The sequence below is a fragment of the Neodiprion lecontei genome, chromosome 5 (genome assembly GCF_021901455.1).
Source record: "Neodiprion lecontei isolate iyNeoLeco1 chromosome 5, iyNeoLeco1.1, whole genome shotgun sequence".
Classification (NCBI taxonomy): domain Eukaryota; kingdom Metazoa; phylum Arthropoda; class Insecta; order Hymenoptera; family Diprionidae; genus Neodiprion; species Neodiprion lecontei.
In genome coordinates this window covers 793,772-820,498 of record NC_060264.1, presented here as the reverse complement: position 1 = coordinate 820,498, position 26,727 = coordinate 793,772, and the positions used below count along the sequence as shown (strand labels likewise).

The 26,727-nt window shown below is 39.6% G+C and overlaps 5 protein-coding genes across 10 annotated transcripts in view; 2 read left to right on the top strand and 3 right to left on the bottom strand.

Moving 5' to 3' along the window:
- Positions 1-3,213: 3,213 nt before the first annotated feature.
- LOC107222166 (L-asparaginase) lies at positions 3,214-6,638 on the bottom strand. 3 transcript variants are annotated; one of them, XM_015661415.2, is made up of 9 exons: positions 6,487-6,638; positions 6,198-6,365; positions 5,556-5,667; positions 5,368-5,479; positions 4,925-5,261; positions 4,529-4,843; positions 4,156-4,460; positions 3,882-4,055; positions 3,214-3,635 (listed from the first exon to the last, which is right to left on the bottom strand). In XM_015661415.2, the coding sequence occupies exons 2-9, from the start codon at positions 6,319-6,321 to the stop codon at positions 3,300-3,302; spliced, it is 1,815 nt and encodes a 604-aa protein (XP_015516901.2). In that variant the 5' UTR covers positions 6,322-6,365; positions 6,487-6,638; the 3' UTR covers positions 3,214-3,299. The 3 variants fall into 3 exon arrangements, with proteins under 3 accessions (XP_015516901.2, XP_015516902.2, XP_046596943.1); XM_015661416.2 differs by having other exon boundaries at positions 6,198-6,334; XM_046740987.1 differs by lacking the exon at positions 6,487-6,638 and having other exon boundaries at positions 6,194-6,330.
- A 2,593-nt stretch (positions 6,639-9,231) lies between these two features.
- LOC107222164 (SAYSvFN domain-containing protein 1) lies at positions 9,232-10,638 on the top strand. Of its 2 annotated transcripts, none has more exons than XM_015661413.2 (2): positions 9,232-9,387; positions 9,836-10,638. In XM_015661413.2, exons 1-2 carry the CDS (start codon positions 9,232-9,234, stop codon positions 10,163-10,165), a joined length of 486 nt encoding a protein of 161 aa, XP_015516899.1. In that variant the 3' UTR covers positions 10,166-10,638. The 2 variants fall into 2 exon arrangements, 1 of the variants encoding a protein (XP_015516899.1); XR_006904596.1 differs by having other exon boundaries at positions 9,251-9,387; positions 9,829-9,965.
- Positions 9,509-14,732, bottom strand: LOC107222163. 2 transcript variants are annotated; one of them, XM_046740991.1, is made up of 9 exons: positions 13,765-14,732; positions 12,170-12,309; positions 11,839-12,063; positions 11,547-11,749; positions 11,272-11,467; positions 11,086-11,167; positions 10,914-10,981; positions 10,726-10,803; positions 9,509-10,108 (listed from the first exon to the last, which is right to left on the bottom strand). In XM_046740991.1, exons 1-8 carry the CDS (start codon positions 14,037-14,039, stop codon positions 10,760-10,762), a joined length of 1,233 nt encoding a protein of 410 aa, XP_046596947.1. In that variant the 5' UTR covers positions 14,040-14,732; the 3' UTR covers positions 9,509-10,108; positions 10,726-10,759. The 2 variants fall into 2 exon arrangements, 1 of the variants encoding a protein (XP_046596947.1); XR_006904595.1 differs by having other exon boundaries at positions 10,726-10,981.
- Positions 14,733-14,864: 132 nt separating this feature from the next.
- On the bottom strand, positions 14,865-19,486 carry LOC107222165 (probable RNA-binding protein 19). The gene is made up of 16 exons (XM_015661414.2): positions 19,288-19,486; positions 18,996-19,200; positions 18,707-18,885; positions 18,370-18,606; positions 18,014-18,287; positions 17,703-17,915; positions 17,387-17,581; positions 17,176-17,315; positions 16,954-17,079; positions 16,740-16,875; positions 16,324-16,652; positions 16,022-16,224; positions 15,819-15,935; positions 15,615-15,720; positions 15,392-15,515; positions 14,865-15,303 (listed from the first exon to the last, which is right to left on the bottom strand). Exons 1-16 carry the CDS (start codon positions 19,321-19,323, stop codon positions 15,236-15,238), a joined length of 2,688 nt encoding a protein of 895 aa, XP_015516900.2. The 5' UTR covers positions 19,324-19,486; the 3' UTR covers positions 14,865-15,235.
- A 2,765-nt stretch (positions 19,487-22,251) lies between these two features.
- The window catches only part of LOC107222156 (mucin-4), a 28,393-nt gene continuing 23,917 nt past the window's right edge, over positions 22,252-26,727 (top strand). For both annotated transcript variants that reach the window (XR_006904594.1, XM_046740984.1), the window contains exon 1: positions 22,252-22,634. Coding sequence is in view for 1 of the 2 variants with exons in the window: in XM_046740984.1 (XP_046596940.1) it covers positions 22,626-22,634 (9 nt within the window). In the remaining variant the exon portion in view is untranslated. The remainder of the gene's footprint in view (positions 22,635-26,727) is intronic.

The window sequence follows — 26,727 nt, the reverse complement described above, 5'->3', positions numbered from 1 at the left end:
AATTTTCGCCAAAAATACAAAGGGGTTAACCTTCCTTTTTTTTTGACCGAAAAATTTTCCATCTCAGAATTGATTTGTATGACTCTCTCCCGACCATTTGGACCCCCAGGAACTCAGAAAACGCAGCGAAAAGAGCGTGGGACCAACAGGAGAGAAATGACGACGAAAAGATGACCAGCTGAAAAATGTGAAAAACACGGGTTCTGGTTTTTTGCCTGTAACTCTTGATCCGTTGCTCGCAGCGCATTGGGACTGCGCCCAATCGATTTCTCCCGCAAAATTACGTCGGAATAGTGCATCAATGAATTTATTCCAGCACTTTTCAAAATCGCGAAAATTTTCGCAAAAAATACAAAGGGGTTAACCTTCCTTTTTTTTTGACCGAAAAATTTTCCATCTCAGAATTGATTTGTATGACCCTCTCCCGACCAATTGGACCCCCAGGAACTCAGGAAACGCAGCGAGAAGAGCGTGGGACCAACAGGAGAGAAATGACGACGAAAAGATGACCAGCTGAAAAATGTGAAAAACACGGGTTCTGGTTTTTTGCCTGTAACTCTTGATCCGTTGCTCGCAGCGTATTGGGACTGTGCCCAATCGATTTCTCTCGCAAAATTACGTCGGAATAGTGCATCAAAGAATTTATTCCAGCACTTTTGAAAATCGCGAAAATTTTCGCCAAAAATACAAAGGGGTTAACCTTCCTTTTTTTTTGACCGAAAAATTTTCCATCTCAGAATTGATTTGTATGACCCTCTCCCGACCATTTGGACCCCCAGGAACTCAGAAAACGCAGCGAAAAGAGCGTGGGACCAACAGGAGAGAAATGACGACGAAAAGATGACCAGCTGAAAAATGTGAAAAACACGGGTTCTGGTTTTTTGCCTGTAACTCTTGATCCGTTGCTCGCAGCGTATTGGGACTGTGCCCAATCGATTTCTCTCGCAAAATTACGTCGGAATAGTGCATCAAAGAATTTATTCCAGCACTTTTGAAAATCGCGAAAATTTTCGCCAAAAATACAAAGGGGTTAACCTTCCTTTTTTTTTGACCGAAAAATTTTCCATCTCAGAATTGATTTGTATGACCCTCTCCCGACCAATTGGACCCCCAGGAACTCAGGAAACGCAGCGAGAAGAGCGTGGGACCAACAGGAGAGAAATGACGACGAAAAGATGACCAGCTGAAAAATGTGAAAAACACGGGTTCTGGTTTTTTGCCTGTAACTCTTGATCCGTTGCTCGCAGCGTATTGGGACTGTGCCCAATCGATTTCTCTTGCAAAATTACGTCGGAATAGTGCATCAAAGAATTTATTTCAGCACTTTTGAAAATCGCGAAAATTTTCGCCAAAAATACAAAGGGGTTAACCTTCCTTTTTTTTTGACCGAAAAATTTTCCATCTCAGAATTGATTTGTATGACCCTTTCCCGACCATTTGGACCCCCAGGAACTCAGAAAACGCAGCGAAAAGAGCGTGGGACCAACAGGAGAGAAATGACGACGAAAAGATGACCAGCTGAAAAATGTGAAAAACACGGGTTCTGGTTTTTTGCCTGTAACTCTTGATCCGTTGCTCGCAGCGTATTGGGACTGCGCCCAATCGATTTCTCTCGCAAAATTACGTCGGAATAGTGCATCAAAGAATTTATTCCAGCACTTTTGAAAATCGCGAAAATTTTGGCCAAAAATACAAAGGGGTTAACCTTCCTTTTTTTTTGACCGAAAAATTTTCCATCTCAGAATTGATTTGTATGACCCTCTCCCGACCAATTGGACCGCCAGGAACTCAGAAAACGCAGCGAAAAGAGCGTGGGACCAACAGGAGAGAAATGACGACGAAAAGATGACCAGCTGAAAAATGTGAAAAACACGGGTTCTGGTTTTTTGCCTGTAACTCTTGATCCGTTGCTCGCAGCGTTTTGGGACTGTGCCCAATCGATTTCTCTCGCAAAATTACGTCGGAATAGTGCATCAAAGAATTTATTCCAGCACTTTTGAAAATCGCGAAAATTTTCGCCAAAAATACAAAGGGGTTAACCTTCCTTTTTTTTTGACCGAAAAATTTTCCATCTCAGAATTGATTTGTATGACCCTCTCCCGACCAATTGGACCGCCAGGAACTCAGAAAACGCAGCGAAAAGAGCGTGGGACCAACAGGAGAGAAATGACGACGAAAAGATGACCAGCTGAAAAATGTGAAAAACACGGGTTCTGGTTTTTTGCCTGTAACTCTTGATCCGTTGCTCGCAGCGTTTTGGGACTGCGCCCAATCGATTTCTCTCGCAAAATTACGTCGGAATAGTGCATCAAAGAATTTATTCCAGCACTTTTGAAAATCGCGAAAATTTTCGCCAAAAATACAAAGGGGTTAACCTTCCTTTTTTTTTGACCGAAAAATTTTCCATCTCAGAATTGATTTGTATGACCCTCTCCCGACCAATTGGACCCCCAGGAACTCAGAAAACGCAGCGAAAAGAGCGTGGGACCAACAGGAGAGAAATGACGACGAAAAGATGACCAGCTGAAAAATGTGAAAAACACGGGTTCTGGTTTTTTGCCTGTAACTCTTGATCCGTTGCTCGCAGCGTATTGGGACTGTGCCCAATCGATTTCTCTCGCAAAATTACGTCGGAATAGTGCATCAAAGAATTTATTCCAGCACTTTTGAAAATCGCGAAAATTTTCGCCAAAAATACAAAGGGGTTAACCTTCCTTTTTTTTTGACCGAAAAATTTTCCATCTCAGAATTGATTTGTATGACCCTCTCCCGACCAATTGGACCCCCAGGAACTCAGAAAACGCAGCGAAAAGAGCGTGGGACCAACAGGAGAGAAATGACGACGAAAAGATGACCAGCTGAAAAATGTGAAAAACACGGGTTCCGGTTTTTTGCCTGTAACTCTTGATCCGTTGCTCGCAGCGTATTGGGACTGTGCCCAATCGATTTCTCTCGCAAAATTACGTCGGAATAGTGCATCAAAGAATTTATTCCAGCACTTTTCAAAATCGCGAAAATTTTCGACAAAAATGTAAAGACGATTTGTGTGTTGATTCTCCTTTTCGAACTCCATCTTTGTTTCAAATTTAGTTTATGTAGATATGCTGTACGCTACACTGTCCAGCTATCATCGGAACTCAATTACTTAGCAACGTTCTTCCAAACACAACAGCTTCTAGAGATTATTCGTTTTGTAGAAAAATCAGAATCAAATTCTTGGTGTGTAGTTAAGAATTTTATTGTATCTCATGTCACACGTTCATACTTAATCCATTAATATCATGTTATCTCTCTTATATCTATCGACTTAGACTAATTGGCTGCAGTAATTTCTGAGCTATATTTGCAAACGCTAATTCTGCTAGTTGTCTAGGGGTGTGCCCGAGCATGTCGACAGCATCCGGATCGGCTCCACGGTCAAGCAGAAATTGCACCACTTCTCCTTGGTCGTGCAGAGCTCCGAAATGCAGCGCAGTTCTTTCGGAAACGTCTCTTACCGACAGATCAACACCAGCGTAGTAGTACGACATCAGTCTGTCCACATTTCCGACTGCCGCGGCCAGGCAGAGTTGCTCGCCGATCAAATGGTCACAACCAGAAATATGTGCTCCACACTCGACCAGTAATTTAATCACCTGCAGTACAGAAAAATTAAAAAAGTTGCAACAAACTCTAAAAACTCTCCGCGAATTTCCAGCTGTAATATTTCATTAACTAATTATCTTTTTGCAACCGGGTGCAGAGAAAATACCCCGAGTTTATTGAGGATCTATTTTCGAAATCATCTCTGCATTTTCTGACAGAATATGCAGATAACGGTTTCATAGATTGGAATAAATTGGTTAACAACACTAACGGAAAATCATATACAGATTACGTACCTCATGGTGGTCGTTTTCGATCGCATCGATGAGAGGAGTGCGGTCAAATCTGTCTCGCAAATGAACGCTGGCACCGTTTTCTAGCAGATAGCGTACCACCTTCAAACATCCCTCGGAAGCTGCGATATGAAGGGGAGTCCGAAAGTCGGCGTTCGTTTCGCAGAAATCAGATCCCTGTGACATGCAGTATCGTGTTTTGCGATATAATATTACCGTACAATAAATATGCCTTGTTCACGAATTGTCACAAATATCGTATCTACTATATACTCACGTATTCTTTTATCGCCTTCAATTTTTCAACATCCTTATCCAATATCGCAGCAGCGACCATTCCAGGAAAAAGAGTATTCCTCAATCGGATTATATCGCCCTGCGAAGTGATGTTGAGATTCCTGGCAACGGCATCCAACAGCTGATTGGATTTAGGATTGAAAGGTCGTTCGGTGGTCAGCTCGCCTCGTATACTGGTTAGCATAATTTCACGTTTCTTCTGCATGTCCCATTCGGACTTTGACAAAACGTATGCTAGTTTCGTGTACGCGGCTTCCGGGGTCATGTCAGATCCAGACAGGACACCTTGATTGAATTGCATTTTTAAGGTCAACATTCGAATAAGAAAATTTGACACTTGGCCTTGTACTCACCGACATCTTGAAGCGTCCTTCCAGTTTCGTAAATTGCGCTCACCGTTCCCTGGGAGCATTGAGTTATGTTTACTATCATTACGCCCCGCTTGACAGCCTTGCGAAATTCTTCGAGTATGTCCTGTCGGTTTGTAGGCATGTTTCCTGCCCCGTAGGACTGAAGGACCATCCCCTTAGTCGGAGGATACGTCGCGGCGGTTATCATTGCTCTGGTGATGCCAGGAAACAGCCGTAACATCGTTACATCCTCGCAGAGTTCTGTTTCGACGCTGAATTTTTCAATTTTATGGGGACGGAATATCGCTCGGTAATCAACTGAAATTAATACGAGAGGTGAATGAAATGTAGTCAGATATTCGTTGAACAAAATTGAAAGCAGCGAAGTCGACGACCGACCATCAATGGTAATTCCTGCAACGGCCAGAGGCACGTAATTCGGTGAATGGAAGGCTTCGAAGGCATCGGCCGTCCTTTTGCTGGTCCGATTTCCGCGCATCAGTTGATTCGCAAAGAAGACACAGACCTCGGGGATGTTGTAGTTACCAGCGATCAACAGGGACGTAAGAAAGTTGTCGAAACCGTCGCTTCGCGGTTCGAATATCGATATTTGAGAACCGGTTACGATCACTGTTTTCCCCAAGTTATTCAACATGAAGGAGAGTGCGGAAGCTGTGTAACTCAGCGTGTCCGTTCCGTGAAGAATTACGAAGCCATCGTAATCGGTGTAATATTTCTGAAGGAGATCAAAGGAGATAGCGAGTGAGAAAAATTACGGTATGAAAACACGAGGAGCATAAACTTTATGCGATATGATTGAGGATACCATCATTTTGTGCTACCTTTATATCTTCAGCCAGACAAATCCAGTCAGCGGTTCTCGCGTTACTGGAATCGATCAGATTGTCGTATTCAAGAAGCTCGTAAACCACCCTCCGTTTTTCCGAGGTCAACCTATTTCCGAAATAGCCGAAATTAAAAAATTATACGAAATAACGAAAAACTGAACTGGATGACAAGTGAAACTCACGGCAAAACGAGCGGACTGTTTTCGCCAAAATTTTTGAAAGCGTATTCTTCGTCGTGCATTTGAGGATAATTCCGCAACAGTTTGACAATCGCGTTATGAGTCGGAACCAGTGCTGAAAGAACATAATATGCAACGTTATGTAATGCATCACGTTCAAGAGTCCTAAACGTTTAACGTATCAATCGTAAAGATAAACATCTCAGTTGACATTTTTATATTTTATATGCGAACGGTAAAGTTCAAGGGTATGAGGCAGCTATAGCGACCCGCGATAGACATTCTTATTCATTTTTCCTTTAGAATTAATTTGGTATAGTAAATTAATGAAGGATTGCTAGAAGGCATATAAATATATAGAACATGACGAATGGATAAAAATGTTTAGATGGTTCTAGGTCATAAAATCACGCGTGCCTATCTCTGCTATGTCTACACAGTATATTTATTTTCTTAACCCATTTTGCTACTTTAAATAATCATAGGGAATACCCCGTATTGGAGAAGATTGTCGTTTAGTATATTTTTACAGTTCGTGCAGTAGCTGTTTCCTCAAATACGAAGAGTGCATTGCAAAATCGTGTGTGAAAAATATCGTGCGATTATTTGGGACTGTACATACAAGATGCATTTAATTATACCTACATCCGAATTGATTTCTGGTCATCCCGATAGTTCCACCGGTGTAAATGACCAGTACCCGTCCTTCCAAGTCTCGATTACCGATCAACTTCCCCTGCATCGTTCCACTCCTCTCCTTGCAGTACATTTCGTACCTTCGCCTTCGTTCAGTGACGTACAGAACAATGTATCCTTATTGGTGTGATTAAATTTTTATCCGACTATTTCAGCAAAACGTGCAAGGCAACGAGTTCGATCAACCTCGGAGCCAATTATCACTGATTAGCATTGTGCATAATTCGTGTATACATACCTCTCAATCGAGAAATGTTACGTTGAAGTGGAATGTAAACTGAATGTCAAATTTCGTCGAGTACGTTGGATTAACGAACGAACTACAGTAGACGAAGAGTCGCTCGAATGACACTCCGCACCGCAGATTCGAGCCGTACTAACGACTGAGCACTTACATAGATACGTAACGAGTCTTTGCGACACTGCCAGCCGACCGTTGTCCGTTGTATTTGGACAATTTGAACGCAGTTTCGCATTCACCCCGATCCACGCCTCTTGATAATTGCAGTTCACACACGTTTCCCTTTCCCTTTCTCCAACGCATTCCTAAGATAACTGTATTTGCGTGTAAGCATTGTATAAGCGTTGAATTACTAAATTTAATTACAATCACTGTTCGCAGGATTAGCGAGTTTTTGTAAAACAGCATTCTATACGCTCACTAGCGTGACTTGGTTTCTGACAGATGCGAATGCGTGAAACGGAAAATATTCCGATTATTATATTATCGATAAATTATATTGAATCGATTAAGGAATGCTTGATAAAACCATCTTTAACCGCATTACATGAAACATGCTTGTCACAAGCGTTTGGCTAATTGTAAGAATAAAATCGCAACGTATATAATCGATTACATGATACATTGACTGTATGTGAAGTTGAAAAAAATAGTAGATATTTTTTATAGACGTAACTAAATTTATTCCTAATACGACATATGTATTGTAATTATATACAGGATGGTTCATTAAAAAATAGTAAATGTAAGTCTAGTAACTTAAGAATAAATTACAGAATACAAGAAAGAAGATTGCGGACAGTACATTGACACTAAGTTACGAAACGAAAATAAAAAAAAAATAAAAAACTGGACAAACAACTGCAAATCATCGATACAAAAATTAGCATAAAAACGAATATATCAGCGCAAAAACAATATGAAAAACAACATGAGAAAAAACATATCCATAAACAAATAATACACGATCGTTATTATTCGCAGATTACGAGAGAGTCGTTATATGTACTGCCTGCACTCAAGATTAATTAAATACTCGCATCATTTTATTTCGAATGAAGCAATAGTTCGTGAAATACTATAGTATGTTGACATGTGTCGTAAGATTTGCATCACAAGTACTGTGCTCTATCAATTCATGACATAAATAAAAAACTGATACGTACGCCTATAACTACGTTGAATTGTCCTTCCTCTTAAATTTTATCATCGGGAATTGTTGAAGAGATATTTTCCGAGCAAAGAATAAAAATGTCCAAAAAATTGGGAAATGTAAGTGGAAATAAAATTACAATAAATTTTTCAAGTTCGCTGATATACAAACGTACATTCCGCGAGTTCAGAGAGTATTAGTAATATTTAATTCAGAGATTATAGTTTAGCCTACCGATACACGATACATTGGTCTTTTTAACACTGTTTGCATGGGATAGCTCAAAATTTCGTCAACAATAATGTGCGATAAACGAAAATAACATATGGAAAAATACAGTGGTGCGCATAATTGTCTGTAATGAGTAAGATCGTTTAGTACTTGGCTGACATCTACTGCCGGGTTTGTCGTTTCAAACCGTTTGTTGTATTCGACGTATTCCATTACCTTCACAGCGAGTAATTAGAATATGCAAGTGTACGACTGATACACAACAGTTATACTGATAGTACTAAGTTTATTAGTATTACGCATATAGGCATTATTATTTAGTCTTTTCAGTTGTCAGCACGGGAATTAACGATAAACCGCGCCTCTTTTATCAGTGTCATACGGTGATTACTGGTCAGGTAATCCGATCTTTATCTCTCGGCTAGTTCTCCCAAAAGTGGAAACTGGATAACTGTTTCAACAAGATGGAACAAAAATATACATTGTAAGCCCTGATTCCATAGATGCCTACTTCATTTACCTCATACTTTTCACTTACGCCTCTATTTACACAATCGAATACGTCGACAAGAACAGATGTTCAAAGTAATTATCGAGGTTCCTAATAGGAAAATGATTAGCAGAAATATTTCAATATTGCAAATGCGGTCTCTAACTTTGCAAAAATAGCCTGATTATGATAATATCTGTGTAAGCACAACTGTCGCGTGCAAACCTTTGGTAGGTAGGTATGGTAAGAAGAAAAATATGTACTCCTGTCAGCTGGGACTAATTCACTTGAATCAATATATACATTGCAATTTCATCACTTTAATGATCGGTTCGAAATCGCAATGCCCAGATGGTGTGAATTTATTGAGGAAACTGTTGCATCTCGTTATTCGGTCGATCGGTGTGAATATTTTTTTTTCTTCTCATTTTATCGAATAACTACGTTTTTATAAGCACGGACGTTATTTAAAAATCATCAGACGCAGAATGAAAGTCTAAGTAGCATTTGCTTACGCTTAGAAGTTAGCTGATTTATCGACGCGACGATTAGAAATTCCTAGATAAAGTTTAAAATTCGCGGTCAAACGATAGAGAAGATAAAACAAAAGAATTCTCATGCGCAACGTGAAGCACGATGAGACAAGTAAAGTGGGGAATCCCCACTCTTATTGGTCGATCAATGTACGTGTAAAATTCACGTAGGAATACGTGTCGATTGTTTAGTTCAGTGTGTGGATTCCTTTCGCCACGCATACGCGTATTCGAGAGAAGACGACGTTTGACAGGAAGAAATAAAGCAGGAATTGATGATTTAAAAAAACACTTACGGCTGGGAGCAGGTCATGTATCGTCTGCTCGTTTCATAAATGGAGGCTAAGTTGGCTGCCTACAGGGTTAGAAAACGCAAACAAGCTATGGTCGAATCGATGAAAAATTCTGTTAAAGGCGTTTTGACCTGGGGATCGAACACCAGCAACACATCCGCTTCCTCGTCGCCTCCGCCCGCCTACGTAGAACTCGAGGTAAGGTTATGTCTCTTAATTGCAATAATTTGAACCTTGTATCTTGTATTGTATTTTAAATCAAAATCATTGTTATTATGATTACTGTTGTATGTATTTACGGTTAGTTTTTTCATTTTTATCTCGCCTTCTCATTTCCTCACTCACCCAATCTGTATTTTCATCACATTGTTATTTGTTTGCTCGGTTTTGTAACAACAAACAACACTTTTCGAGATAACTGCAAACATTTACACTTAATCATGGTTACAACTTGACGGCTACTTCTCTTCAGTCTTCTGTGTAGTAGGAATTTACACGCTTTCACTTATATTTCTATGTACTATGCTCGGAAAACTGAAGGAAAAGACTATTTCATTATCATAAATTATAAACGCCTATTGTTATAACACTTGAAATACAGAACAGCGTAAACAGTACTGCAACATTAAGAATTGTAAGGTTCCAGGATAGGGAAGACATAGAGAGCAGTCAGTCTGAAGAGAGTCTGGATTTGACGCCGGCAGAGAATCCGGTATTGACGCAAGTCACTTACCTGCTGTACTTCCTTCTGTGGGCAACGCTTTACATGATAGCACTTCAGTTCGAATTCGGCGCCGTATACTTTATCGTGTCATCCTTAGTACTAATATGGAAGAACACTCGGTCTGGTCCAAAGAAAAAGGGCGAGATTAGCGCCTACTCTGTTTTCAATCCAAATTGCCAAGCCATCGACGGTACCCTAAATGCCGAACAGTTTGAGAGGGAAATAAGGTATGGTGCTTCCAGTGTGCATTGATGAATTTTGTACGTTGAAGAACGTAACTCCTTGTGCACCAAACAAAAATGAATGTACATTGAGGCATAAATTTATATACAGTGTGCGTAAGATAAGGTAGCTAATTTTCGTAAATTGTGTCTACGTCATTATTGTGTTTTTGTAATTAACATAAGTATTCAATATACATCGAAACCTTTTGATGCTTTTAAATGACTCACCAGATTTGTTTCGCATTTTAGCCGGGCATAAATCATGTAAATTTACAGAAATGTGATATTTTATACGAACGAAAGTATTCTTAATTCCACTTTATTTCCCTCGTTACCTCTATCTGTCTATTTTAGCCATCCAAAATATCATTTCGTTACCAATTTGAGCATCAATTTTCTATACCAGAGTTAATGTTTTCATCCGATTTGAATCATTATACCAATAGTACAAACCGAAGTATTTTCAGCATTAAATCTCGATGTGGTATCGTGTATGAGAAATCTCGAGAAAAAAGGCCTTGCGTGTTGAATATTTTGCAAACTTTTCAAACCTTACACCTAAGTACAAAGAGAAGCAATGAGCATTACCTTTTTAAAACACATTACTGTCGACGGTGGCTTGTTATTCATTCACTGGGCATTCAGAAAACTTGGAAGTCACCCTTCCTGCAAAACTTGAACTACATTCTCATAGCAATTGAGCATATCATCGAGCATTTCCGAATCCACCAGCCCACGTTTGATTAAAGCTGGGTCAGTTTTTGACGCTAAATTACCGTCTGGGCACAGCAGTACTCGATCCAAATCCATTACCAAGTCGTTCATCACTCGTGCTGACAGTGAGCTGTAAATATATTGTATGGGAACTCAGATTTGAAACGCCTGAAATAATCTTTTTTAAAACTCACACTTCTATCATGCTTAGTGACAATGTGACAACGCACTTACTCAGGCTCTTCGATCTCGTTTATGTTTCGATTCAAGTTGTAAGCTCTATTGACTATTTTATGCACAGTCGATGTAATCTTCTCTGAAATGTGTGCCAATTTAATTGACTGACATTCGATCATATATTGCTGTACAGCATGTCCAAAGTAATTCATGTTCGAACCAAAGTTGGTCTATGATTTCTACCTTTAACTTGGACGAATCCTGGAGAATCGATCATCTTCAAGGCTGCTTTGACGTCGCGTTCGAAGTATTTCGGATCCCAGTGAAGAATCGGACTGTTCGAAAGTCTCCAGATAGTAAGACCGATAATTTGAAAAAAAGATCTACGGTACGGGGTCGCTGTTTCATAGTCAGCATTGACACTAATGTTGGTTGCTGCCTGAAATAATATTGATTGAAACGAAACGATAACAGCTATATTTTAGCGATATGAATTGAAACGGGTTGTAGTTTCTTACTAATAATGCGAGTGAGGCATGCGGTATGTCTGAGGGAAGTCTAGGCAAAAATAGCCCGTCATCAGGTTCCTTTTGGCACCAGTTGAAAATTCTGCGAGTACTTGTTAGGTCTTGGGCAGAAATTGTATCCTGAACTGTCTGAACTGCTTCAAATACCGACGATCTCACCACGTCTGATCCTGGGGCTACGAAGCACCCGTTCTCTGTCGATAAGGGCGTGGTGTTAATTCGAATTTCCACGGTTTTCAATTACTTCTATGTCCCAAATTGCGAAATTTTATATTCAACTAACTCTGTATGGCGTTTCCATGGACTGTTAAATAGGCCACTATCTTATGGTGTGCGTATTTCGGTAGATTGTCGCGACACGAATCCCGACCAAACTCGTTGGAGAAGCAGAAAACTATCCTTCTCCGTGGATTCCAGTTATGTGCATCCCTCAGCTTTTCAAACACTCTAGCAAGCTCAAGGGCCAAGATGACACCGTCTCCACTAACCGAAAGTACGACCCATCTGTCTATTTTTTTATGGAACATCGATCATTTATCACAAAAATGACAATGAATAAAAGAATTATCAGTAACTAGTATTCTAATTATATCTAATTATGAACGGTTTATTACCGGATTCGCGTAATCCAGGTAGAGAAGCAACGACAGTTTTGTCTGGCATGGAATTGGGGAATAAGTGGGAATTCGAAAGGGTTGTCTCAACACTTTCGTGGTTTATGTGATCCTCGTTAGCATCTTTTGCCAACGTTTTCCTGCATAGAAAAGGAGTCCAACAATGACATGTTTATTTTTTAGAGGGAGCCATACCCATATTAGGCTAAACAATAAACAATACAACAATAAGTATAGACAAAGGAATCAAAATTGTTGAACTGAGATGAGGAGTTATAATATAAAAAAACAGACCTAAATGCTTGTGTGGCAAAATTGACGATGAATGGGGAAAAATTAATTAAAGCACTCAAAAATACTCGTGTGAGATATCCCACTAACAAATGTTAACTCTGGGACAAAATCAACATGGCCGCTGTAGCTTCGTTTGCGATTTTGTTTCGACTGTAAAATCGTCATCACAACTCAGAGATTATCGGGCTTTATTTTACGGCAAATAAGAAAATGGCAAGAATATTTTAGTCGTGATTTCACTTCCAAACAATTTTTAAAAACCAAGAACTAAGCATACCAATTTCCATTATTTTTACCTACACGTACGTGTATTGCTGACGGTTTACTGCAAATTCCGCACTAACATCGCGATGTTTGAGTAATGCGACAGAAGGTATAAATGTTCCCGAAACCAATAACTCTGCAATTGTTACCACGAAAAGACTACAAGGAGAGAAAAATAAACAATCTTGTTGTCTATTTTAAACAAGTCTAAAAACTTGTTTATCAACTTGTCTCGTTAAAATGGATGAGACTGTTCTCATCTCATTGCTGTTTCATTGTCCGACGTTCAATATTTTTCTTTGGTCTCCCGTCCATCATTCTGCATTCATACGCCGCAGTCTCAAAATAGCTGCAGACACATGCATTTCCCGACAAGAGAGAGGAAAAAAAATATATATATTTTGCTAAGAAAAACCTTCGATGGGGACACCGCAATTTCTACGTTTTTTTATTGGGCTCTTATGTAAATATTCCCCAGCTAGTGTGAGATGTAAAAATGAGTAAATATATAAAGCTAATATGATTGAAACAGGGAAAATCCAAATCACCGTTTCAACTTTGTTACAATCAAGTGAATATCAAAAAAAAAAATACAGATTGTATATACGATGCCCATGTTTCTTAGTTATACATCCATACTGTTATTGCAGAGGTGTGAGTTGCGTTAAAAGCGGGTCGATCTAAAATTGAAATATACGTGCGTAACGCGCCTCGTATTCGTGCAACAAGATGCGTCACTATCTATGAAACGTATACTTACTTACTAAACATATATGTATGCATATGTACCCTCATGCAACTTTTTATCCCGCGCTAAACATAAATATATTTCATTAACAATTCACAACATATTTTTCCCCAATGTTGACATACTATTGACGGACTCGCGATATGGACCGTAGTATACAAATATTATCCGAGGACGTCTATTTTTTCAGCTGTTAAATTTTTTATTACGTCTGGACGGGATATGAAGCACCGTCTGTTCCCTGATCTAAATTACGTTTAATTTTCAAATAATATTACTGCCAACGTACGTAACGTGATATTGGTCAAATGAAGCTTTTCGCAATTCTTCCAGAAGTGTACGTTCCAGCCGAACGCTTTCCATCCTGTTTTCCGTATATTCAATCTGTTTACGTTGTTCACGTAATTTTTCTGTCCTTTCGGCTGAAAATCTGCCCAACAGAAAACCCCCGAGTAGTGCCAAGAATCCGAAGAAAAATATGAATGAAAAGCACATTCGTTTCGTTACGAATTCGCTCGATTCACCGAAACCTCTTCCCATTTGGAAACTCAGCACGCGGTGCATGATTTTTGTTTTAATTTTATCGCAATTCTAGTAATCTATTTATTTCGGTATTAGTCACACGATTACCAACGCATAGTTAACAACAATGATGAATGTATCAATGACAGTGTCAAAGTGATAAACTTTTTTTTCTTCACAACGTAAATTTGACGAAATAAAACTTCACCCTCATGCCATTCTCACGAAGTGTTTGCTACACACTGCGTGGCACGTCCTGAGCGTATTTTTTGAGCGTATACTTCTTGTTGGCATCACTCCCACCTCTACACAGTGAGATATAGAGAACTTAATTTTACTCTACTGCAGAACGTATCAAATATAGTGTTTGGAATACGATGCGGCATGCCTTTGGAGCGAAGTTATTGAAGCCAGTCAAAATTGCGCTGAACCATCTGGCTTTCAGAGGAAAATTTTCCTAGACGCGATATTTTTAGCAATTATGCTTATAATTCTGAAATGCTTCCTTTTTCTAATTTCCGCATCATTCGAATTCACGCCTTCGTTTGGGATTCGAGATATTTGATGCTGCCACGGGTGTACGGAAATGTTTCAAAATCTCTGAACACTGTTCACCTACTAGTTCGCAATAACGAATATGAAATTCGCAATTGCTCGGGACTTTGACAGATTCCCGCCCACTTTATAGCGGCAAAAATAGTTCCGCCGTTTTTTTACTGGCATAGTCAAATGGCAACACATGCCAGACAAGTAGTAGCACCATCTTTTAGAGTGTTCGAAATCATGTGTTGCGCGAGACGGGATGAATGAATTTTCGAAGCATCACGATTTTGCGTTTCTCAACAGCGTAAAAATGATTGCGAAGGCTTCAATTCAAGGTTTATTCATAATAATTATCCTTTACAACAATAATGACGGAAGTTCTTTACACACCGAATTATACGGGAGCGTGATTGACCGTTTTTCATTTATATCCGTGACGAGTAGCGACACGCGAGTTGTAAACGCCCACAGAAAATGAAAAGGATGATAGCGTAATACGCTTTGCCACGAGCAACCCGTCTTACAAAATCCGTAGTTAGCGATTTACTTAATTGTAAGTTGTTCTAAACTATTTGAAAATTGTTGGACAGTCGGAATATGTACATGGTCAAGTGTCTTCAAAGACACGCGATATTATACAATTATATCTAGTATGAATTCAATATGTCAAAAATCTAGATTTACGACCCAGAATATCATTCTGCGTCTAGACCCACCGCTTCAGGATCCAGAACACCCTTTTTACTTCTAGAAACTGCTCCATCTGTAATTCAATTCAATCAGATATTATTAGTGCACACTAAATCTATATTGTTTACAATTAAACCCAATGAAATATTCTTCCTAAATACCTTGGTGAAAGTGTTTCGCAGTTCGTTTTCTGATCTCGTCTATACCCTCCTCGGTCTGTGCCCATTCCAAGACTAATCGACGTCCGTACAAGTGAGTGCTCTGACACAATGCCTTGAAAGCTTTCTGAAATGTTGGCACATAATTATTCACCGTTACGTAATGAAATAATTGGACCGAAGCATTTGAAAACTTAGAAAGATGTGACAATTTTGTGAAAATTACCTTAGCGTCACTTTTCGTATAGTAATCAACGAATGCAAAACCTCGGTGAGATTCGGAAGTCGACATTTTTTTTGGCAAACGTAACGCTTTTATCTCTCCGAACGCTCTGTAAAATTAATTTTTATTAGATAATGAAACGTATAAAAGTAATGAAGAGACAAACGAATAATCGAAATAATGAAAGGTGTAATGCAAAAAACTCACTTGAATAATTCTTGAACTTCGCTGGCATTCGCTTGGAATGGAATGTTCCTAACTAAGATTTTGGTTCCTGTTTGTTCACCGACCTTTGAAACCTTCCTCGTAGTCTGAGCGTCAGATCTGAAGCATTTTTCATATGCAATACAACATTTACCTTACTAGTGTGATAAGTGTCAAGGTGGTAAACGGAATATTCATGTACTTACTGCAGCGCTCTTTCTGATCTTTTTAGTTCAAGAGTTTTTCCATCTACCGAAGTCATCTGAAGATTTTTAAGAGCCTGTTCGGCATCCGCTTTGCGTTTGTATCTGACAAAACCATATCCCATCGACAGTTTTCCCCCTGGATTATTCGGATCCTTTTTCATTGCAATATTCACGTAATCGAGGCGACCGCACTTTCGGAAATGCTATGTAAAGAAAGTTAGGAGCCTTGGTTAATTAGAGATGAGCATGAAAAATTTAGTTTTAAATCTGCAAAGCTAACAAATCAACTCCATTTATTATACCTCTCTCAGCATTTCCTCTGTGGTTGAGAAGTTGAGATTTTTTACGAAAAGCGTAGTATCTGGTTCTGCTTCCTCGTCATCTTCGCTGCTTGATTCCTTAACGGAAACAGTCATCTGTTTACTCTCTGGTTTATCCTCTTTGGATAAATTCGAAGATTTTGGTTCCGTGTTACGAGAAGCGGCTTCTGGCTGCTTGGAACTGCTTACGGGTGATTTAAAGCTGTTATCGGGAGCCCATTCGAGGTACAAGGGAAGGTACTTGAACTTTGTGTAAGCCAATTTTGTAAATGCTATACGAGCTTCCGAAGGCTCTAGGAATTCGACCAAAGCTGCATAACACGTATTTCCAGTAAGATTAGAAGTATAACAAGCGATAAATTTAATATCACAAGGCGAATTTGATATTTTTAGCTTACCGGTAACTCCAGAGGGCGGCATAATTACTCTTCCTAATTCCCCATGTCTGACAAACATTTCTCTGATCTCCCTGACGTCGGTTTGGGCAGGTAAGTTTTTTACTAGTATTACAGTTTTAGATCTTTTTTCCGGCGGCTAGAAATAAAGAGATGAATAAAGATTGGTCTGTCAGTGATTATGTCGTTTGCTTTTTTTGAAGTAATTGAAATTTACCTGATTGAATGCGTCCACGTGAACGCCGCTCTCCTCTAAGAATTTTCTCGTGTCTTCGACAAGCTGAGTTTCACCCAAAGCTAGTCTTACTGCGACGCTGGAACTTTTTCCACCATCATCCAAGACCTAGAAACAAATTAGATAGCATTATTGTAATTCCAGATCAAGACCAAAGCAATTTTTTGTTTTGGCCGATAAAAACTTCAAGTATTTAGAACCTACCTTCTCTTTTGTAGTATTATACGCTGTAGCGATGGCTTCAGCAACTGCATTTTGACCAAGGAACAGTGTGTTCCAATTGTGCACAGAGCCAGCTGTAGCTTTTTTTTGCAGTTCTTTCTTTGTTTTAAAGTCCAAATTGTCTGTAAAAGAAAGACTGTGGTCAAACACGTTAGAACAGGAAGACAAAAAAAAATGAGTCTCGTCAACCAACCGTTTTCAAGCTGCTGGTCAAGAGATGCTTTTCCTTTCCCAGGAAGTATGTGCAGCATTCTTCCGTTAAGAATTGAACCATCCAATTCCGTATAAGCTTTCACTGCGTGCTCAGGCATCATGAACACAACAACGCCAAAACCTTTAGGTTTCCTGGTGGTTTTATCGATGGGTAGATCTACTTCGGATAAGGGTCCTAAAATTCAAAGTATAACTGATTGTTTGAAGACTGCTTATTTTATAATATTTGTAAGACACTTTGTTGAGAATTTAAAAATTCGTTAGGAAATATTTTTACTGCATATATGATATCTCACCGTATTTTTCAAACAGAGCTTGTATGTCAGCCTCGGTCGTGGTGTAGGCCAAATTCCTGACAAACATTCTCCCTGATTCAGCTATACTCTCCTCGCTTTTGAGGGCTTCTTCCTGTTCTTTCCACCTTGAATTTGCTGGCTTCTCTCTGGCTGACTTTATATCGTCGACTGTGTCCTTCGCCTCATACTTCATAACAAACAGTCGTTTTCCATCTGTGGACAGAAAGTTATATTCAACATAATCCAGAGACTAACGAAAAGACAATAAGGTATTTTCTTTAAGTGCAGAATATTGATCCGCGATCACTTACCCAAGAAGCTTTTATTTTTGTTCAATGCCTGTTTCAGTTGCTTTTCTGTCTTGAAACCAACATAGGCAATGCCCTTAATTTTTGGAGGCAGTCGTATTGATTTAGGAACAAGGGGATGGAAAAACTGCTTTATATGTTTCTTTTTATGGCTGTATCCAAGACCCCGAACTTTCACTGTTAGTAACTTCAGTGGTCCGTGGGTGTTTTTTGCGTCATTGGAGAGTCTTGAAGGATTAATATCACCCTGTGCTTTAGCCTTCAGGATTTGCATGTACTGTAAAAATGTATTGAACATGTTAGTTCGAATACTCAGTCAAATTATGAGCTATTAGCCAATCTTTATATTTTAAACTAACTTCCAGATCCGAAATTTTCTTATCAGCAGCTCGTTGCTCCTTTTTCTGTTTATCCTCACTCTCATTTCCAGAGTCAACGTTGTCATCGTCCTTTTGCGTGTCATCCTCATCGCTTTCATTTTCGCTGCTGTCGTCATTAACTCCTGTGCCTCCTGTGGTATCATTGCTCCAAATGGCATTTGTTCCTGTAATTGCATGTGTCTCCAAAAACTCAGTGAAGAGAGCATCGTCCTTGTGCTGTAAATATCGGTAAAATTCAGTAACACTATAAATCACAACTCTGATGTATCAAAGCTCAATAATTTGGAACTTATAATGAAGTTTTTTCTTTTCTCACTTTTTCAAGAGCTTCTTTAATCTCTTTGCTCGTTTGCTTCTTCGATTCTTTCTTCTTTTTCTCGACGGCCTTTGATTTAGTTGATAAATGGTCATCACTGTCTTTTTTGCCATTAATAATTCCATATGCAACACTGTCAGGAGCGTATTTACTCCATGCTTTCGGTTTTGACGTATCACCTAGTTGTGAAAAAAAAAAAAAAACGCAGACAAGTTGACGGTTTATTGCACGGCGAACTGCTTTTTGAAAATGCCTGAGATTTGGATATAAATATTTTTGATTTGCATACCTAGTCCAGCGCAATGTTCAATGTTGATTTTGGTAGTATCGATGCAGGTATTGTTGAAGTAATCAAGTGCGTTCTGAGCCTGCTCCTCAGTCTTGAGTCCGACAAAACCAAAGCGTCGAAACTTTCCATCCTTTGTATACTTGAGTTGAACGTCAGTGACGATACCTTTTTCGCTGAAAATCTCCTTCAACCTGTTTTCAGTTATCTGACGATTTGGAGAAGTAAAATAAGGATCAGTGGGGTTAACCTGACTTAACCTAACCTAGTAAACGCGTCACAAAAACTAACTTACGCCATTCGGAAGGTTTTTCACAATCAAGCGAGACATTATTGGAGAATAATCTAAATCAAAACTGTCGTTGAATTATTACATTTGTTGACAACGTCTGCCTATAAATCATGAAGTAACTATAAACCGTCACATGTCGTTCCTAACTTGAAAATGAAATCAAACCAAACTTCGATTTTAGCAGAATGCTGAGAATTCAAAGACGACGCTGCTGCTGCTATCGGTATAATTCGAAACTCAAAGAACACATTGTTATTCGTACATAGGCCATTGTACGAAAGGTAAGGCAGAGAACTGTAATAATTATTGATACCTTTGACGACCTGTGAGAATAAGATGGTTGGCATTACTATTAATAGAACAAATGTTGTATCTTCACTATACGCTGCAATTTCTGCAGACTTAATTTTCTCCGACAGATATTGAACTTGTTTCCTTTACTTTTTTTTTTGAGGATAGGTAAGTATACATATATTAATTGATAATACATCAAATCCTGAATTATTAATGAGCCAAATTACAACATGAATTGTAGAAAACGAAGACGCAATGTTTTCTATTTAGACAGATTTCGAACGAAGCTTGTTCTAGAATTTTAATTATTCTTACACATCCGCATTGGCCAAATAAATAACACATTTGCCTGATCGATAACTTCTCTAATTAAAGTGTTATAGGGATGCCTTGCATAACTTGTGTTCGAATTTTTACGTTTTCCCCCTCTCCTTACAAATTCGACTAGCGATTAGAAATATTTAAAGATGTAAGCTAATTAACAGTCCCGCATATTCGACCATCTTACCCGGCTGCGAGGTGAGAATATTTTATCGCCGGAAAGTTGCGATTCAATTTAAAATCACGTATACAAACGAGAAACTTTTTCTTTTATAAATTTTCTCCAAAGTATCACTTTTAGAATTCGCGACACCATACAACAAACCATGAAGCATTCTACATGCCATGCAGCTTCTACTGCAGGTAGTTTGTGAAGGTCAATGGAATGGATCGAGGGTATCGATGTCACACACACACAACTTTTACATCTGAGTTTCTCGTACCTGACCGGCATGAATATTGTTATACTTGGTCAATAAACACGGCGGCAAATTCGTGGTTCTATTAATTTTCACAAATCTATAGCCAATAAACCCGTAAGCCTATACTAGGGGCGTGGATTGTAAGTATTTGCGCGGATACATTATTGATTCATATGCCTGCGTAAATTTATAATTTCGGAACCCGTAATGACGCTGTTCGACTAATTAACAACGACAAACTCCTGGGACATGCGATAAAACCCTACGAGGAAACGATATCTGGACACGCAAATTAATTACCACTTGGTAGTCCCTCTCACTATAAATAAAATATTTACATATCATCGATGAAACTGATACGTCCCTACGTATGTGTTGATTAAAAAATAAATATTATAACGACTGTTTCTCGAGATTTCGTGTAGTATGACGGATGTAAATTCAAATAAAATATATTTCTATAGATTCGCTTTGCAAAGATTTACCGATATATATTCGAATAATAGGAATTTATAGTACCTGGACGGCCTTGTGAGCTCTTCTTCACAGCCTTGCTGCGATCCTCTGATGCTAAAGTCTCTTCATCTCTGATCCAGACCAGTTTCTTTTCACCAGTTTTAATTCGGAAACTGTTCGATAGATTTTTATTTATGCTTTTCACTTCTCGGTTGGGGTTTGAGCGCAATTAATATGACTAAATTCAATGTGGTTAATATCGCGGATGGACCGACACATTACAACCAGGCTCATGTCGACTTTGAGGTCTAGATAAAAAATGGTCAATCACCATTCGGCGGATAACAAGTATAAATTTCTTGATAGAATCAATTTCCATATGTATTGGTGTATAAGTTGCCGTAGGTTACAAAGCTGATCCCAAAAAATCAGAAATAAAAACGTTTGGTCAGACACGCGATACGAATGTCGCAATTTCGAATCAATTTAAGACTTCGAATCAGCGCGGCAGCGACCTCAAAAATTTCTGGAAGAGGTTCCTATTATAGAAACTATGGTAATTTCTGGTACCAAACAAACCACACCATTACACAGGTTTGTAACCGAAAAACTGCATAGATTTTTATACTATTTCTTATAAGTTTTCACTCCTGAAACCAGGAAAAATACTCAAAAAGTTCCATCGCGTCAAGTTTGTTTTTTTAACTCGTGTTCGTAGTTTCATTTAGAGTTGAGCTCCCATTTAACTCGAAATCTGATATTCTATTCTTGATTCTAAAAATCCTATGCAAAAGTGATTTCTTACTTCCATTTAATATGTATTAGAGTGACGCTCAAGAATAAATACAAAGGGGGAAATTGAAAATGGAAAGCGGAAGCGTCTTCGGAAGTGTATCAAAGCGAAGAAGAAAAGGTTTCATAGGCGAAAAGAATGAAGACGGAATGTCGAATACTTTTTATCAAGAAATTGTTTGTTTAATTTTACAAGAAATATCGTTCAGTTCATTGTAATAAAATGGTAGTGTTTTTGTTATTGCTATGCTTTTTTTTACGCAAACACCTTATATTTTGCACGAATACCGTACGTGACGGAGGGAAATGGAAGTCAGTTTTGGATTCAGCACAGTCGAAAATATAATTACTTACCAAAAACACCCTGAGCAGCTAAAAATTATTTTCTTGCAGATCTGTGTTATCAGTAGTTCGGTAGGGTTGAGGGCGAATGATAATAATGAGGAAAATCTTATCGCCGGTAACGATTGTACAGCAGGATTTCTGCAGCACTCGAATCAGAGCGAACTGGTAAGGATGTAAATAGCAGAATGTCAGCCGGCTGGTGGGGTGCGGCCGATCTTGGATCTGGGTATGGTATACAGAGTGTAGGGTGATGCGGATGGTTTCCTTTCACCTCTTCGTCGGGATGCCCCCTCTCCTTGGTCGAATATTCTGCACAGACAAACTCGGAGCCGAGGTGATACCCACCATATCCTCGTCGTCGACCAAGTCTTGGTGGTTTACGAAAGTGACAGTGTGGTACCAGTGGGCACATCGAATAGCCGCCGTTGGTGCCTCAGTGCCTCCGCTCACCTCCAACAGTGATCGCGACCGCCGTTCGATCATCGGTTCGACGAGTCATTGTCACCTACGACATACCTTTAATTTCGAGCCACGTTCGTTCCAGGCCAATCAAAACACCGGATGGTGGATCGCGCGTTGCGATGTGCTGCAGGTTTACAATCGAATAACAATTACAACGCGTAGGGAAAAAGCCCGGAGAAAAGTTTTATTCCAAGAATACATAACATTTATACCGCAGTGCAGGGATTTAATCGTAACACGGTTTACACCATGGATTGGGTAAGTTTCATCCACTTATTTCGATTCCGTTATTATATGTCAAAGATCTCGCACCGGCGGTGCCAGCTAGCTCCTAAACTTCACCAGTAAATAAATTCACTCTCTGGGAATAAATATCCGGGAGGCAAAAAGAATCGTGTACCTACCCAACTCTCCCTGTCACTTATACAGTATAGGTGGACTACAGGTACACTACACCCAGTTCGCATGAACAAAAGTGAAATCACTTACGGCAACAGACGTTTACTTATTATTCGTGATTGGATTCCAGGACACCGTTACGAATGGTCCTTTTTAACCAGACGTTTTTCGTTCTACTTCTTCGCGTTCATCATCAACTTCTTCTTCTTCTTTTTCTTGCCATTTAAAAAATTCGAAGCATTCAGGCGGCGCGACGGCGGTTTGGAAAGGTGAGAGATTCCTTCGAAGGTCGTGCACGATCAGTTGGTAACCTTTCATTGATCGTCCGAGACGCGTTCCAAGATATTGCAAAATGCAACGTGTTTATAGATGAACTCCAGACATGATCTTTACGGTTCGGGCGGTGATTTGTCGAGCTTTCTAGTCCATAAATATTGTCTGGAAATTGTTATACGTACATTGAAAAAACTGGGAAGTACGAATGTGTACCGTACACTCTTGAATCCCGGAAATCTAGAGTCGTAACACATAAGTCTTTCTATGAAAATTTCATTGCTGCAAACATTTGTATCATTTGCAAATGAAATTGCCGAGAGGAATGCGGTATTTAAATTCACGCACCTCTGTATGTTTTTGCCATCACGATATACATATATATAACCGCTGAGAAAGCTATCCTGCACGCAGTGTACCAAGAGTGCGTGTTGGTAGTCACGTGCAGAGATTCGATCGTCAAAGACCCGAATGGTCTCGAAAGCTGTGGGCCATGATCGAGACTCGAATCGTGTTTCTCAGCTCCTGTCCGGAGGCACTTAAGAAAGAACTAAAATATGCACTTATGGGAGGCAGATATGGGTATCGCGAAGACATAACCACATCGGGAACCACGCGTGTAATGGTCCACTGGTCAGCCTTGAAATGATCTTGGATCGTGACGTAATGTGATAAGCGTTCACAGGGTGGTGCGTACAAGCCGCTCAATTCTATCGGGTGAATATTTTATATCGTCAGTTTCGTCCAGTAGCCGAACTCGTTGATTCCGCGGCAAGTGGAACAAGGGCAACATTCATGGTTCGGTATTTCGTCGGTGGTTTATCGTGGATCACGATCGAATCCTCGGGACATAGGAGTACCGCTACCGGTCAAGATAGTGACACACGGTGCCTGAAACGAAAAAGCATAAGGTGTTGTAGGTACTCGCCGATGCGGATCGAAGTTCGAGGGCTCCAGATCCGCGTAACGTCTTCTAATTTGGTATCGTTGCTTCTCCTGTTGCGAGAGGTGGCGATTACGGTGAAAGGGACCACCGGGACCGTTTGCACTTAACGTTATTACTACATGGCAAATGTTTGCAGAGTGGAATACGGTTTTCTTCATCTAATTACTGAACCACGAGTAGGTACAGCGAGAGTGTCCGGCCTCGGTGTACCGACTACATCATGTCCGGCCCCGTCGGCAAATTCCTTAGAAAGTAAAAGTTCCAATACCGAACCTCGCGCTACGCTGGCTTGCTTCGAAATTAAGGAGCTTCGTAGCGATTCGGTCATGCACCAGACGTTCAAGTCCATTCATAGATGAACCCTGTACAGCGAAAGCGTTATCCTCCTAGTGGTACGATTAAATTAACAATCTTACAGTTGACAGTGACATATGCCATGGATGAAGTGACTCGATTAATCACCGATGAAATCTAGACAAGAAATAAAGTAGGTATGACGGCATTTGCATCATGTTGGAAAATCCCAGTACTCGTCCCACCTCGAATTTTTTGTCGTTCGTTCCGAAATTTTGATCAGTGAAAAACAGTCTTGAAAGTAAAACGTGGGACAAAAACGGTGCCCAACATTCCACAAGCAGTTTGGAGGTCCTTGGAAATTTGATGTTAACGGACTGAGAACGTGACTCAGGCGCTATCTGGAAAAAGTATTCTGAAAAGTTTAAAATAAATGTACGACCTTCGAAAAAACCAGTTTGTCAACGACGACTGGAATTTAGGTATAATGGAAACTGTGATATGTAAAGAATTTCACGGATTGTTTTTTGCTATTTAAAGTTTCGAAGGGCGAGGAACTCGTGGCTTGAATTTTTGTTAAACAAATTCAGACGGGACACGCTGGACATTTTAAAGTCCTGAGTAAGCTGTATTATTATTATTAATATTATTGTTATTATTATAGTATAGCGGCCAGCTATTACGTCAGGGATACACGCATAAATTAAGGTAGACTACCCTGAATTTCTGATAAACATTCAACAATAATTTCGCAACCCCGTGGTTTGAACTACGTAGTCGAATAGCCAACGACAAATCTGTAAACTTACTACAAGTTAGGTCGTTTCTATTCAATTCCACTCCTCCTCGTGGCAACTTTCTTCCCGAATGATTTCCAAAGAAACCGTAACACACTTGTATCTGATCACTTCGCGTCAACTGCACACATATACATATACGTATACATATATATACACAAAACGTATATAGGTATTTACGTTATTCGTAACTGCTCACGATCAGTTGCAGCGGATATCTGAATTCGTTTTTTAGTTCACAAAAGAGAAATTTCCCCTCTTTCGTTCGTGCAGCGTTAACAAAGACTGTATATTCATAGTTGTAATTAAATAACGAACAAAAAAGCAACAAGAAATTATACAGCCTTGGATCGCTCATATCGGTGAGAGTAATTTGACGGGTTTACGTAAGAAATTCAAGGAGTAAAAGAATTTAAGTACGTGCAACATAATCTGCATATACTGGGAAAAAAACGTCTTTCGAAAAATTATCTCACGACTGAAAAGCTGCGTGTAAATGGCTCATCTTTGATATGGTTCAAAAACGATGCGGTCGATTAACAATGGAGAATAGAAAATATACTTAACCTCGGATAATTATCGAGATCCGGTGATTTATAGATTCGTTACAACGTTCTACTTGAGTATAAAATATACAAGTATTCATTCCGTGTGGTTACTCATCCGAAAAGGTCAAGATACTTAAATGTGCGCGGATAAATTATCAGTCTGAATAGAATAAACACGAGATGAAAATAAAACCTTACCGATATACGTATAATTCTGTAAACATGTAAAACCTCAGAATTCATTGGAACCAATGGGTAAATGTTTAATTGAATTACTAAATACCACTCAATGCGGACATTGGGCAATCCACGACGCAATCCTCTAATAAATATCGGTATTGAATTTGGGTCAATGGAGGGGATCCATGTTCAGCAATAAATGCTTTCCCATCAAGAATGTACCAAGAATGCGTCCGTTAATAGTTTAAAATTTATCTACTCATCCGAGAACCGGAGGTGATCCGGTGTCCCACCCATCCGCATCAGACCAGGCAAGGTCGTACGCTCTAAACTTGAGAGAGCTCATCACGCCTTAAGGGGATCACGATGAACCTACGCCAGCCAAGGTGTTGAGATAATTAACGAGAGGCGGTGTAAAAGAAGCCAAAGATTAAAATCCGAATTTCTATTTGCTGCTCTGAAGAATTGACGATTTTTTAAAAGGAGCTGATCAACTGGTTCCCCAAATACTGATCATCGCGCTTCAAACTTCAAAAAAGTCACACTCGACGCTCTATGCATAAGGAAAGCACGAACCGGTTGGCATACTCTAACAAAGCGTTAGTCACCAAACCTACGTCGTATCATTTATAACCACAAGTGTCAGTCCGCGAACGCGACTTTCGTATACCTACTACCTGACTGAGAAATTGTCCACGAGAGCAGATGTCCTTGCAGACATTCCGATTAATCCTCGGGGCGCTTTGCGGGTTGGAAAAGCAAGTTTGCGACCAGGTATACGTGTAAAACTTACTTATGCAAAATCTGTTGGTAGACAGGATTGTGACCTTTCGTCTTTGTGACTTGGATCAAACGGACGAGGACAATCGCGTCATTGTGCTTCCTCGCATGATATATTGGACTGCACTCGCCCA